Source organism: Lagenorhynchus albirostris, chromosome 3 (assembly GCF_949774975.1).
Source record: "Lagenorhynchus albirostris chromosome 3, mLagAlb1.1, whole genome shotgun sequence".
Taxonomy (NCBI): Eukaryota; Metazoa; Chordata; class Mammalia; order Artiodactyla; family Delphinidae; genus Lagenorhynchus; species Lagenorhynchus albirostris.
This window is the reverse complement of record NC_083097.1, coordinates 161587846-161601827: the sequence shown is the minus strand read 5'-3', so window position 1 is coordinate 161601827 and position 13982 is coordinate 161587846. Positions and strand designations below refer to the sequence as shown.

At 60.3% G+C, this 13982-nt stretch overlaps 3 protein-coding genes across 3 annotated transcripts; 1 reads left to right on the top strand and 2 right to left on the bottom strand.

The window, feature by feature from the left end:
- Positions 1-34: 34 nt before the first annotated feature.
- On the bottom strand, positions 35-4383 carry THSD8 (thrombospondin type 1 domain containing 8). Its single transcript, XM_060144943.1, has 3 exons — positions 2590-4383; positions 1044-1249; positions 35-174 (listed from the first exon to the last, which is right to left on the bottom strand). Exons 1-2 carry the CDS (start codon positions 2786-2788, stop codon positions 1050-1052), a joined length of 399 nt encoding a protein of 132 aa, XP_060000926.1. The 5' UTR covers positions 2789-4383; the 3' UTR covers positions 35-174; positions 1044-1049.
- On the top strand, positions 2897-6089 carry PRDX2 (peroxiredoxin 2). The gene is made up of 6 exons (XM_060144942.1): positions 2897-3053; positions 3523-3627; positions 3724-3877; positions 4491-4613; positions 4778-4908; positions 5766-6089. Exons 2-6 carry the CDS (start codon positions 3525-3527, stop codon positions 5849-5851), a joined length of 597 nt encoding a protein of 198 aa, XP_060000925.1. The 5' UTR covers positions 2897-3053; positions 3523-3524; the 3' UTR covers positions 5852-6089.
- Positions 6090-8322: 2233 nt separating this feature from the next.
- Positions 8323-10066, bottom strand: JUNB (JunB proto-oncogene, AP-1 transcription factor subunit). Its single transcript, XM_060144935.1, has one exon. The coding sequence runs from the start codon at positions 9782-9784 to the stop codon at positions 8741-8743; it is 1044 nt and encodes a 347-aa protein (XP_060000918.1). The 5' UTR covers positions 9785-10066; the 3' UTR covers positions 8323-8740.
- Between the last annotated feature and the right edge of the window lie 3916 nt (positions 10067-13982).

Below are 13982 nucleotides of genomic sequence, written 5' to 3'. Positions count from 1 at the left end.
AACGTTCCCGCCGCCGTTGTCGTTTGCGCAGCACACGCCGACGTCGCTGCCGTGCAGCTTCCTGGGAATTGTAGTTCCCGAGTCTGACAGCCGAGCTCTACGGTTGGGGAACTGGATAGGCGGGGTCGCTTTCCAAGCTCCGCCCGGGTGTCGCTGGAGCTCCGCCCGCCGGGGCTGGAGGGAGGAGAGGGAAATAAAGGGGAAATTGAGGGGGGCCTTGAAGGATTCGACCCGGTCAGAGCCTAGAAGGTCAGATACCACTAGACTCCCAGAATACGCTGTCCGCATCACTGAGTTCCTGTCCCCCATCTGGTTTCAGGCTCTTTGTACTCGAGGTCCCTGCTACTCCACACAGTCTAAGCCCCCTGGACTAGGTATCCTGGCTCACGCTGGGCTCAAACCTTCGGACTTAGAGTCCCCCAACTCTCTCTCTCCGTAGCTCACCGGGAGAGCCACCCCCCCGCCTCTCGCCTGCTTTCTACCCTCTCTCTCATCCGGGCTAAGTCTCTCCTACCCCCGAACCGAGATCCCAGACCTCTACAGACTCCGGCTCAGAGTCTCCGCCCACCACGCAGGCTCCTTTCCCCTCCATCCCCAATTCAGGGTTCATGCTCCCGCCCCGTCTCCCACCCTTCTCCCTCTTTCTCCCACGTCTTAGCGAGGAGCACGCCTCCCAGATTTGTCCACCACTCCAACGACATGTCTCTTTCTATTCCCTGCTCTCAACAGAGCTCACGCCCTCAGACTGTGGGTTTCTGTTCCTCATCAGGGTCCCAGTTCCTCCATCTGCGTTTTCCCCTCCCCGCCCCCACCACCTTTCTTCCTTTCTCCTCGGATATCAGCGGGGCTCCCATCTCCTGACTCAGCCCTCCCTTCCCACGCTGCACTCAAGCCCCAGATTTAGTGCCCCATTGTTCCCTCTTCGAGGCCCGCCTCGTACCCGCCCCCTACAGCCCTTCCTCTCTCCCCGCCCACCCTGGGAACCCGCGGCCCCGGATTTGCCCACCAGCCCCGGCCCCGCCTCCTCCGCGCCCGAGGCTCACCCGGGCTCAGGGCCTCCAGTCGCAGTCGTTCGGCCCGCAGGATGAACAATCTCGTTGCCGGCAGGGCCGCACCTGAACCAGATTCTCGCGGTCCATGAACACCGGGCCCGGCGCTGTGCCCACAGCCTCGCGGCTGCGCTCCTGCTTGCCCAGGTCGCAGAAACAGCGCCACTTTCCCCACGGGCCAAGGGCAGAGTCTTCCAAGTCTAGGGATGGAGGGCCAGGTAGGAGGGAACCTTTCCCCCCGCACCCCCAGGGAGGGAGGAGGAGAAAGACACTAATACATCACAACAGTTCGTATTTGCTCAGTTGTGCTTCTGTGCCAGGTACCCAGCCATAGATTATCTCTAATCTTACCGTTAGTCTCAGGTGGGGAAACTGAAACTTAGAGAGAACAAGCCACCCTTCCAAGCTCACACAACTGGTGAATGGCCCAGAGGGACTGCAAAATGACACTTCCCACCTGTGCCTGCCTGTCCAGTTGGGAATGTGGTACCACACCCTTGGTGTCCACCCTCTGAAGATGACTCCTCTCTCCAGGGGCATGATCTTGAGTCTGTCCAACTGGCACAGTGTCACCTGACCAGCAGGGTTGCCAGGTGGCAAATTAAATGACATAATTGTCATAACGAAGGTACTTAAAGCCCCTGGCGATGTGCTAGTACATAACACAAAAACAATTATTATGATCACTTTCAAAGCAGCTACAACGTTTATTAGACGCCCTTCACAACCCTTCTTTTACTGACTCTTCCCTACAGCCCTAGTTGACAGGTCTTAGCCCAAATCTGTGGCTCACAAAGTCCTGACACCTCATGCCCTCACCAAGCCTCTGCCAGACAACACTGGCCTCTTTCCAGTCCTCTGTCAGGCCGTTTGGCCTTGGCACTTGCTGTTCCAACTCCCTGTTGCACTCTTCCCCCTAAATCTTCGCATTTTAGGCTTTTGTTTGTCATTCCGGCTGCATTGGTTACCTATCTTCAGCCGGGCCTTCTCTGACTTCAGAAGTTTACCTGCACCCTGCCTTTTCTATCTCCGCCTTTCCCAGCACTTATCCATGAGTTTATGGATATGTCTGCGTCGGTATTTATTGCCTGCTCACGTCCCCTCTCCCGGTGTAGGCTGCTTATAGACAGTCTCTATCTCAATTTACAGATGAGAAAACTGAGCCTCAGAGAAAAGTAATCAGCCCGAGGGGCGCCGCCAGTGCATAGCTGGCAGAGATTTTTTTTTTTTTTTTTTTTTTTGCGGTACGCAGGCCTCTCACTGTTGTGACCTCTCCCGTTGCGGAGCACAGGCTCCGGACGCGCAGGCTCAGCGGCCATGGCTCACGGGCCTAGTCGCTCCGCGGCATGTGGCATCTTCCCGGACCGGGGCACGAACCCGTGTCCCCTGCATCGGCAGGCGGACTCTCAACCACTGCGCCACCAGGGAAGCCCCTGGGCAGAGATTTGAGGTCCCTGAAGGAGGGTCTATTTGCAGCCAGATGGTGACGTGGGGCAATGAAGCACCTTTCTGCACTATCACAGCCGCAGCCTGCAGTTACCTTTCTCCAGATGCTGCAGCCGCAGCTGCTCCCAGGTGTCCCCTTCTCCCTGCTCGCCGAAGTATTGGTAGTCGGGGGAAACCTGGGCAGGAGTTGCCAGCAGCAGGAGTATCAGAGGCAGCAACAGTAGTGTCAAACCGCTCCGGGCCATGCCGGACTCAACCGACCCCAGCTCGCGCCAAAGAGGAGCCCCGCGCATCACCCCCGCGGGCCGACGCAGTGGTCGGGGCCGGCGGCTGCGCGTCTCCCCCTGCCGCCCGCGGGCAAGTGGTCGCGACCGGCTCCTCTTTCCCTCCCCTGCGCTTGCAGTGGACCCGACCGTTCCGCTCGTCCGCCCACCCCTCCGCGCTAGGCGTCATGGTTCGGGCCTAATATAAAAGGCTCCAAGGCCCAGGGCACACTTCGCCCTACGAAAGCGAGTCTGTGCGTCTGCGAGTCTGTGCGTCCCGCCCTTTCCCACGCAGGTATGGACACCTGGAGTGCATCGAGCTGCGGGGAGTCCCCTTGGAGCAGCTTGGGCCCTATCCGGACCTCAGCGCTGGCCGCCTTTGTTTTCCGCCCGCCGTAGTGGCCGCCTTTGTCCTTGCGGGGAAAAACGAGGCCAGAGCCTTGGAGTACAGGCCGCATCCCCAGGCTCCCCGCCCCCAGCTCGCGGCATCTCCTCCTGGGGCGGTGGGCTTGCGCGACCGCGCTCAGGCCGACACGCTAACTGGGGGCCGGCCGGCAGCTGCCCGGCCCCTCTAGCTGTCCAGGGGGGCGGGTCTCCCAAAGTCTCAAGGCCGTGCCAACCTGGTCCCGGAGAAGGTGCGAGGCAGTGCTGCTGCCTCCGCCGCTCTGACTCAGTAACTGGGCCCGGTACGCAGCGTGACCTTGGGAAGCGAGGACAAAGGGTCGTCCAGGGCGCACTGACCGGGCGGGGGTCTCGGCTTTCAGTCATGACCTCCGGCTACGCGCACATCGGAAAGCCCGCCCCGGAATTCCAGGCCACCGCCGTGGTGGATGGCGCCTTCAAGGAGGTGAAGCTTTCAGACTACAAAGGTGAGGGCGGCCTGGAGGGGGCCCTGGTGGGGGCAGGGCACAGGCATTAGAGGGACTGAGCCCTAACTCCTTGTCTATTCCCACCCCCTTCCCCAGGAAAATACTTGGTCCTCTTTTTCTACCCGCTGGACTTTACCTTTGTGTGCCCCACGGAGATCATCGCTTTCAGTGAGCGTGCCGAGGAGTTCCACAAGCTGGACTGCGATGTGCTGGGCGTCTCTGTGGACTCTCAGTTCACCCACCTGGCTTGGTATGACCAGTGGGGACCAGTAAGGAGGAAGGGTGCAGCTAAACCTACACCTCTATAGGGTCTGAGCTGTGTGTTCTCCTGGCCGGTGCTCAACCTCTGCGTCTCCCTTTCCCATCAAGAAAATAATGGAAATAGTGATTCCCAAGTCCTCAATGATGATGACAGTAATTAGCTTTTGGAAACTAGTTTCGTGGCGTAGAGAGTTAGCAGATGCTTTTTTTCACTTAGGGCAACACAGCCTCCCTCCCGTGAACTATTTCAGCAAGGTGGAAACTCCAGTTCAAGAGAGTGAAGGGCTGGGCCCAATGACACAGAGCTAGAGAGAGGAGGATGGGGACTCTAAGGCAGGTTCTCTGCCTCAAGGTGCTGGAAACCACCAGCACATGTGAAGCCACTTTGCTAGAGTATTAGCTTAGTCTTCTCAGCTGTGAGAAGCAGCCTCAGCATGCACTTCAGGGTGGGGTGGGTGGCGCTCCCTGGGGTTTGCTCAAAAGCCCCTTATCTCTCACCTCCAGCACCCCCTCTCCAGCCCTTATCACATGCAGGCCCAAAGGGTGAGGACCCTGCTGTGCCAGGCATCCTGAGGTCCCAGCCCTGTCTCCCCCACCCACAGGATCAACACCCCCCGGAAGGAGGGAGGCTTGGGCCCCCTGAACATCCCCCTGCTGGCTGATGTAACCAGAAGCTTGTCCCGTGATTATGGCGTGCTGAAGGAAGATGAGGGCATCGCCTACAGGTACTGTGGGACCCTCAGGAAGCCCCCATCCTCAGAGTGAGGGGATCGCTCTTGGGTGATGCCCTCCCTGCCCCCAGCCCTGTGGCTAGCAGGAAGACGGTGCTCCCTCCCTGGGTCCTGACAGTGGGAACTCTGGCTCCTCACTGTGAACTCTGCTATCTCAGGGGCCTCTTTATCATCGATGGCAAGGGTGTCCTTCGCCAGATCACCATCAATGATTTGCCTGTGGGGCGCTCCGTGGATGAGGCTCTGCGGCTGGTCCAGGCCTTCCAGTACACAGATGAGCACGGGGAAGGTGAGCCGAAACCCACATTCACATGTGTTCACACATGGGTACATATGCAGCCCCTCTGTCATGCACACATACATTCACTGCCCGCCCTGTCGCTTGTGTGGGGTGGTTGTGAGGGCCCCAAAGAAGATTTAACTCAGGGCCTTGTCTGCAGGAAGTTTCTAGTCTGGTGGGAGAGATGCCCCAATATAAGGGTGGGGAGCTGGGGAGGTAATAGAAATCTGTAGAAGGTATTTGAGAAGGCCTGTGCCAAGGCAGGCTTGAATGTTAGTTGGATCAGAGTATCTTCTCATGTGAAGGCCACAGCCTGACCACAGGCCCTCAACGTCCGCTGGGGCTGGGGCTAAGAGAGAAAGATGCGATTAAAGGAGCCAGAAAGAAATTAAAATGTCAGCCAGGGAATTCCCTGGCGGTCCAGTGGTTAGGACTCTTGCACTTTTACTGCTGAGGGCTCGAGTTTCCCCTGGTCAGGGAAACTAAGATCCCACAAGCCACACGGTGCGGCCAAAAAACTAAATAATAAAATAGGTACTTCCCTGGTGGTCCGTTGGTTAGGACTCTGCACTTCTACTGCAGGGGACACGGGCTCAATCCCTGGTCGGGGAACTAAGATCCCACGTGCCACATGGTGTGGCCAAAAATAAATAAATAAATAAAATAAAATGTCAGTCAGAAAATCCTGCAGCTGGGCTTGGAGGGCTTCTCTTACCATGTGGCATGGTCTTAGGCCTGGACCACTTGGCTCCAGGCTTTTTCTTCTGCAACTCATGCTCTTGCTTTGCCTCTTTTTGTCCTCTCACTACTGCTCTACCTTGAATATGGCACTCTGGCCTCATATGTGCACCCCTGTTTTTCCACAGTCTGTCCCGCTGGCTGGATGCCAGGCAGTGACACAATCAAGCCCAACGTGGACGACAGCAAGGAATATTTCTCCAAACACAACTAGGCTGGCAGAGGGGTGGCAAGCTTGGGCTCTTGGCCCCCATCTGTGCCCCCACCTGGGTGCCCCATACTGACCCAGGAAAGGCCCCTTCAGACTCTACAGTCCATGACCCCAGAGGGCTAGGCCAAGGCTTTCTCAAGCTACCAGCTGAGAGCTGGTGAACGGTGACCCCCTCCTTGGAGCCCACATAGCTGAGAACAGGCCTAGAGGCGACTAATAAAAGTATTAGGGACAGATGTGAGTCTGTGTTGGTGTGATTTGTCCTGGCGTGGTACCACTCCCCACCCCCTTCTCCAGACTGTGGCCTGGGAAACTGACATTGTAGTTACCGATCTCCACCACAAGGTGGCAGTCTTGCATCATGCTCACTGCTTACTCTCCTCCCTCTTTCTCCTTGGCCTGAAGACGGGTGGAGGGGCCGGTGGCGATGGTGCTGTTGGCCCCTTGCAGGGAGCAAGTCCCAGGCTGCCTTACAACCTGAAACCTGGCCATGCAGAGCAGCGCCCACACCTAAACAGCAGCCAGCCTGGGTTCAAATGCCGCTTAAGCTGTGATCTTCCCTGGGTCTCTTCAACAGCAAAATGGGAATAAAGACAAACCTACATTTCACCATTTCACGTTAAAAGAGATGAAGTACGTGAAGCTCAGGGCTCTGTTAACGGTTATTAGGACCAAGTTCCTGGGGCTGGAAGAAGGTGGGGACCCAATCCTGAGCATAGAACCAAGAGAGGGAGCTTGAGGTAGAGGCACAGTCCCTGCTGCAAGTTCTACACCACCCCAGGTTGGAAGGGCTGTGCCTCTGCCCCTGAAGTGGAAGGATGAGGGTTAGGCTGGGAGGCAGGTGTTAGGAGCAAGACAGTGTTTGAAGGAGCTCAGTTTGATGCTGTGCATGTTCAGGCAAGTGGCTTTGCCCCTCTGAGCCCCCATTTCCTTCCACAGAACAGGACTGACAAGCTCATTTAATCCACAGACCCATTATTACTGCTATCCAGCCTAACGCCCTCCAAGGGCGCCCATCTCAGCCTTGGGATTTTATCTACACTCCTCCCCAAGGCCCTGTGTGGTCTTCCCTGACCTCATCTCCCAACTCCTGGTTCACTCCATTGCAGCACACAGCCTTCTTGCTGTTCTTTAACAGGCTGATCTTGTTCTGGCCACAGGAGCTTTGCATGTGCTGTTCCCTCTGCCAGAACGCTGTTACTCAGGATTTTCTCAGGGCTCAGCTTCAAAGCTGCTGAAAAATCGCCTCATTAAAGTTCCATGTTCCCAATCCATTCTCCAAAGCAGCTAACCTCCCCGGCCCCATCACTACCACTTTGACCATTTTTTTTTTCTTCCTAGCACTTACCACCATCTCCGAATCACGTTTGCTTGTTTATTGTCTGTCGGCCCTGGTCCCGTCTGTGACTCCTGGGCCAGGTTGTTCAGTACTTTATAAATGAATTAATGAAGCGTCTGTTCTACCCCACCTCGCCCCTGTGGCTTGGTTTCTCGATCTGTGTTTTTCTCTGCTGCTCTGGGGGCTTCCAGCTCCGAAGCCAGCCAGATCCCCATCGGGGCTCACCAGCCGCCCTCGCACCCGTCACAGCTGCGGGGGAGGCAGCCCCATGAGAGGGCGGCGGCGGCGCCCGGCGGCCCGAGCAGCCGCCCCGGCAGGACCAGACCTGGCAGTCGCCCCGCTCCCGGCCTGGCACCCGGGAGGGGAAACTGGCAGGCGGGCACCGCCCTTCCTGGCGGGGGTGGGGAGGGGATCGCGGCGGCAACGACGCGCAGGCAACTGCATCCCCCCTCCCGGGTCAGGTCAGACGGAGCTGGCGTGGGCTCGGCAGGACCCAGGCACCAGCCCGATGGGGGAGACTCTGGGGTGGCTCCCGGGGTTCTGGAGTGCGGCCCGCCCACCGCGGACGCTCTGGACCCAGGCCTGGGGCTTTCCGGGCCTTGGTAGCCGCCAGCCTGGGAAAATCCCGGCCCCTTTCCCGGCGCCGCGGCCCTGCCCGGCAGAGCGGGGGAGGGGATTCCCGGAATCTGCCCAGAGACCGCCGTCGCGTCACTGGGCAGAATCAGCCCATGTTTGGACAGCGCTTCCGTAGCGTCAGCGGGGAAAGCCCCGGCGCGCGCGGCTGGGCGGGGCCGCGCCTGCGCACTGCGCGTTTCGCCCCAGGCATCCTGTCCCCCGGTGCTGGGGAGTTGCGGGACCTGGTCCCCGCCCTGCACCTTCCAACCCGGGAGATCGGGGGACGCAAGAAGGGTTGGACACCCAGGCTGGGGACGCAAGATGTCTGAACAAAGCTGGCGAGATTGACACAGTTACAGGAGCAAGCCACAAACCGCAGTGGGGTGGGGGCATCCCACTACTCTCCTCCCTCCGCCCGCCCGGCTTGGAAAAAAAGACAACAGAAATTAATAAAGAACCTTTTTTTTTTTACTTAAATAGATTCAATAAAAAGTAAGAACAACACACACACAAACACATCTTAAAATAAATTCTTTAGATACCGACTGCGCGTTTCTTCCGCACAGTACGGTGCAGAGGGGGGGAGGGCGGGGGCGGGGGTCCCCTCCCCAGTATCTCCGAGGGCTTGAGTACCGGTCGGCGGGGCCAGCTCCGCCGCAATCGCCCCCTCCTCCCCTCCCTGTTAAATACACAAATATATTATATTCAATATGAATTGAGTCCAGCAGAAAAAAAAATACAAAAAAAACGTGGAAGGGGGGCTTGTAAACGTCGAGGTGGAAGGACTGGCCGCAGAGCGGGCGGGCAGGAGTCCAGTGTGGTTTGTGGCGTCCCCAGGCCCCGGGGCCGGTGCCCACCGCCTGCCCCCTCGCCCCATGGGAGGCGTGCGCCCAGCCGTCCAGGTTGGGAAAATGTCCGTACGGGGGATAGGGGGGCGCTCAGAAGGCGTGTCCCTTGACCCCAAGCAGTAGCTGGCAGCCGTTGCTGACGTGGGTCATGACCTTCTGTTTGAGCTGGGCCACCTGCTCGCGGAGGAGGCCGGCAGTGCTGGACAGCCCGGCGTTCTCGGCCTTGAGTGTCTTCACCTTGTCCTCCAGGCGCGCGATGCGCTCCAGCTTCCGCTTCCGGCACTTGGTGGCCGCCAGCCGGTTCCGCAGCCGCTTGCGCTCTACTTTGATGCGCTCCTGGTCTTCCATGTTGATGGGGGACACCGGCGGCGTGGCGTCGCGGCTGCGCGCCTCAGGCACGGTCTGCGGTTCCTCCTTGAAGGTGGAGGCGCCGCGGCCCAGGCCCAGCTGCGCCGGGTGACCGCCGGCGAAGGGCGGCGCGTGTGGGAGGTAGCTGATGGTGGCCGTCGGGTACGAGCTCCCAGTCCCGACGGTGGCCCCGGCTCCTCCGGAGGTCGCAGAGGCTGGAGAATAGCTGCTGAGGTTGGTGTAGACGGGAGGCGGCTCCGGGCCGGCATATACGCCCCCGGGCCCGGCCGGGGGCCCCCCGCTGGCGCCCAGGGACACGTTGGGGGGCGTCACGTGGTTCATCTTGTGCAGGTCGTCCAGAGCTTTTACAAAGCCGTCGGCGAAGCCTTCCTGCTCCTCGGTGACGCCGCCCCCTGCGCCCCCCGCACCTCCACCACTGCCACCCCCGCGGGGGTAAAAGTACTGTCCCGGGGGCGTGGGCGTCGTCGTGATCACGCCGTTGCTGTTGGGGACGATCAGGCGCTCCAGCTCCGATGAGGCGAGCTTGAGCGACGCGCCGGTGTCCGAGCCCTGGCTGGAAAAGTAGCTGCCGCCACCGCTGCCCTCTGGGCCGGGGCCCCGCGCTCCGGGTGCTTTAAGATTTCGGTAGGGGTCGGCCAGGTTGAGCGCCAGGCTGGGTTTCAGGAGTTTGTAGTCGTGTAGAGAGAGGCCGCCCGGGGTCCGGCCGTATCCGGCCGCTGCGTATGAGTCGTCGTGGTAGAAGGGCTGTTCCATTTTAGTGCACATCCGGGCGGCCCGGTCGGTCTGAGGGTCCCTGCGGGGCCGCCCCGGGCCTCGCTGCAGCGAGACGCGCGCAGTCCGCGGAGGTGGCTGGACCAGGTGTCTGGACGCGCGTTCCCGGGGGCCTGTACGGGCCGAGAGAGGCCAACAGGCGGCTGTGCACGGAAGCTCTGTGCGGCTTCTCTAGCCCCTCTGCCCCCCTCTGGCGCACTCGCTTTCTTCGTGTTGCGTCCCCCTTGCTCCCTGCTCCCCGTTGGCTCCGATGCTGGCCTGGACGCGCTCAAGGTCCCGGCCGCTCAGCCGGAGCCACACGCCTTTATACGGCGATTGTCAGCTGCGGAAGTGCGCTCCGATTGGCGGTCGCCCGAGCCGGGCCCCCGCGCCCCCCTCCTGGAGCGTGGGGAAGGGGAGGAGGCGGCTCGCGTCATTGTCAGGAAGCGCGTGTCCTTGTAAACAGCGGCCACGGGCTGGGTGGCTCGCAGCGACTGCAGGGGGAGGGGCTCAGAGGACCCTGGTGCGCGAGGAAGGGGGCGCTGGGGCGGTCGGAGGTACACGGGGAGAGGCTTCAGGGAGGGCGATGACTCCCCTGGAGTACACGATGAGGGATACGAGGAACTGGTACAGAGCAAGTGTGCGTGTGTTGGGGGGACGGGGGTGGTCCCGAGCTGCACACGGAAAGGCCTGAGGGATCTGGAGTCTTCCAGAGGGGCTGGGGGGCTGAGAATACACTGAGAGACCCCCCAAAGGAGAGACAGGAGGGTTAAGCAGGGTAGGTGGGGGAGTGGTAAGGAGACGCCTGACTCAGAAATTGAGTGGGGGGGTCCAGGGTACAGAAGAGTTGAGGGACTGGAATTTTCACGAGAGGAACTGAACCCAGGAAAAGTGAGGAAGGGGAGCGATCAAAAGTGTACACGGGAGCTGCTGGACACCCATTATGCAGAAAATGAGTAGGGGTCCTGGAGTCCATGGGAGAGACTGAGAGTCCCCCACAAGTTGGAAGGGGAAGGAATTGGGGGTCCTATATATGGAAAAAGTGAGTGAGGGTCCTGGGGTACACTGAGTCAAGGAAAATATGTGGGGTAGAAGATTAAGACACTGTCAGAGGTTGGAGGTCACTGGGGGTCATCTGCGAAGGCCCGACGGAGGAGAATTAGAAGGGTCGGGGCACCCCTTCAGTACTGAGATAGTACTGACAGAGGGTCTCCGGTTGAGACATGAGAGAAGGAGGGGTCTTTTGAGGATCCTGGGGACCTAGACTGCTGCATCTTCCACGATCGGCGTCCCCTCTTGTGGGTGACCTCTAGGTGCCTGTATACTCTGTCCCCACCCCAAAGACCTCCCCCAGTGACCCTGGACTTGACCGACATAGTGTCGGCTCCTGGTGCCTAGACCCAGCCCAACGGCCGGGGCGCGGTCGCCCAACCCCACTCCTTCCTTAGAAACAGGCTGGGGAAAGAGCGCCGCGGCAGGAAGTGTGGCAACAGCCCAGGGGGAAGGAACAGGGCCCTGCCTCCGTCACTCGAATCCTACGGGACCATGCGCCCCGCCCTGGGTCCAGCCGGGTTCTGCGCCTCGTAAGAGGAACCTGGGCTTGCGACCCCAGAGGAAGCCAGGGGCGTGGGACAGGCCCCGCCGCAGAGGCCTCCAGTCGTCGATCCCCACCCAAGCAATGGTTCAGCCCTTGGCGCCCGCAGGCGATCGCCGAGGCTGGCAGTCCGGGACGATTCCATCGGCCTGACGGAGGGGGACTCACCGGGGCCTGGTCGCCATGGCAACAGGCCGGAGTCCGGGGGCAGGATTGGGGGCGGGGCGGCCCCCGGAGTCTCTCCCCGCCGCCCATATAAGGGCACAGGAAGGGGTGGGGTTAACGCTGTCCCGGAGCCCCGGCCAGGAGCCGGCTGCCCCGATCTGCCAGGTCCCAGGGCGCGCCAGGGCCCCAGGACGGCTAGTCCCGACCAGCCCCGGCCGCCTGGCCCGGCCCCACCCAGCCGCTCTGGGGCCGCGTCCTGCCAGGCCCTGCCCGACTCGACCCAGCCTGGCAGGTCCCCGCCTGCCCGCGGGCCTGGGTCGGACTTCGCCCCCGGCCCGACGGGCGTGGAGGGGGCGGGTCAGTGCCTCGAGGCGACCCCGGTGCCTGGGCGGGCTGGCACGGCTGCCTCCTACCTCGAGCTGGGTGCCCTTACTTTCTGCCAGGAGGTCTGGGGCCCCTCCCCCCATACAGCCCTAGGGGCTGGGGTGTCCCCACCTTCACTCATGTGGGTGACGGGCCCTACTCCTGTTTCAGTGTGCGGGTCGCCTCACCATCCAGAATACCTAAAAGGGGGATCCTTTCCCTCATCTGAGTTGTCTCCCTCATCTGAGGGAACCCCTCCAGAGCCCCTTCCCCAGAAATGGGTGAAGGTTTAGATGGTGAGGCTTCCAGTTAGACTTAAGGTGGGACTTCCAAGCAGATAGGCTGTGAGCCACTAGAACCAGAGGTGAGCTCAGTCTCTCTCTCTCTCTCTCTCTCTCACTCAGAGAGAGTGTGAGGCCTCTGTCTTTTGGGAGCATGGAAGTTTCTTTAGGGTAGAGAGAGGCTGAGGGTGGGGGGCTAGCCAGACTTTGTAGGGCAAGCACAGAGCTCACCAAGTGTGGAGGAGAGAAGGAAAACGAAAGAGGCAAAAGAGAAACTGAGCTCTGTGGGGGCTGGGGGAAGTCCGGCAGAGCAGTGGCTTTGGGGAGGAAGGTCCCATGAGAAGCTGGGGGTGTCCCCATCTTTGGAGGGTCCTTGTGATCCCTGGGTACCCCCTCTCCTCCTCCCTTGCTTGAACTGCTCCCCTCCCCCGCCTCAGGCTCAAGGGAGATTCCAGTGGCCGCTGAGTCTGGCAGGCAAGCTGCCAGGCCTGTGTCTCCTGCCCATGCTAATAACTGCAGCTGACATCTGGCTGGGCCCTGCGGGGGCGCAGCGGGCAACGTCGGGGGGCTGGGCAGGCCTAGCTGGAGGGCAGCATATCAGGAAGCCAACCTGCAGGTCCCACAGGCCAGGAGGCCACAGTGAGTCAGCCCTGACCAGTGCTGAGGCTGCCCATGCCAGGGGAGTCCTGGAGAGAGGTGAGACTGGCCCAGTAAGGGTAGAGATGGAGGCCAAGGACCCAGCAAGGAAAAGTGGATGTATGGGGGGTGGGGGTCAGGGCAGGGAGGGATGCAGGGTTAGAGTCATGCAGACAGCAGACTGAGAAATAATAATTATTATTTTTGTAGCTAACACTTATATGGCTCTTACCATGGGCCAGGCACTCTTCTAAGTGGTTTACATAGAATAATTCATTGCCTGCTTCCAACAGCCCAGCGAAATGCATGCTATTTGTAGCCCCGTTTAACAGACTAGAAAACTTAGGCACAGGAAGGTAAGGAACTTGCCTGAAATCCCACAGCTATAAGCACTGGAGTTGACCTAGAACCTGAGCTGTCTGGCTCCAGAGCATTAGCCACTTTTTATGTGGATAATGACAATCAGAGAGGCATTTATGCAGTGCCAACTGTATGCCAAGCTCTGCAGGCCCTTTCATGAAGGGTCTCATTTATCCAGGCTTGGGCACAGGGCAGAGGGCTGCTGGTGTGTTTGGGGGCAGGTCAGCATGCTCTCTGCAGGGTGTTTGACCAGGGGGTGGGGATTGGGCCAGTGAGGGAGGGCGGGGGCCCAGCTAAGCTGGTACAGCCGGTTCCAAGCCCCTGCCAGTTTCACCCTTCTAGCCTGGGTGCCACCACCTCATGCCGCCCCACTGGCGCCAAAGCTGGCCGTCCCTGTGAGGAAGGTGTGAGGATAGCCCCCTCCTCCGTCTGCCCTGGGTGCCCAGACTAGCATCTGGGTACTGCCCAGGCCCTGGGCTCCAGACTAGCATCTGGCTGAGGAGTCTGTGCCCAGGCTTCCCTCATGCCCAGGGGCCCGGGGCCTGGGGGACTGGATAAGGAGGAAGTTCGCCCCCCCCTCCACCTACGGGTCTCTCTGGGGCTTTTGGCCTTGGCAGGAGGGACTTCTCCTTCTTATAAATAGCCTGGCGACCCCCCTCCCCCCTGGCCTACTGGCTGGCAGGGCCCTCACCAGGAAACTGGGCTGGGGGCTGCCTGTGAGTCAGCCAGTGGGCAGGCCAGGACGAGAACCCGCAAGTCATAGCACCCAGGCTCCCTCGTCCCTGCCCCTGGGTGTGGACAGGCAGCTGGCAGG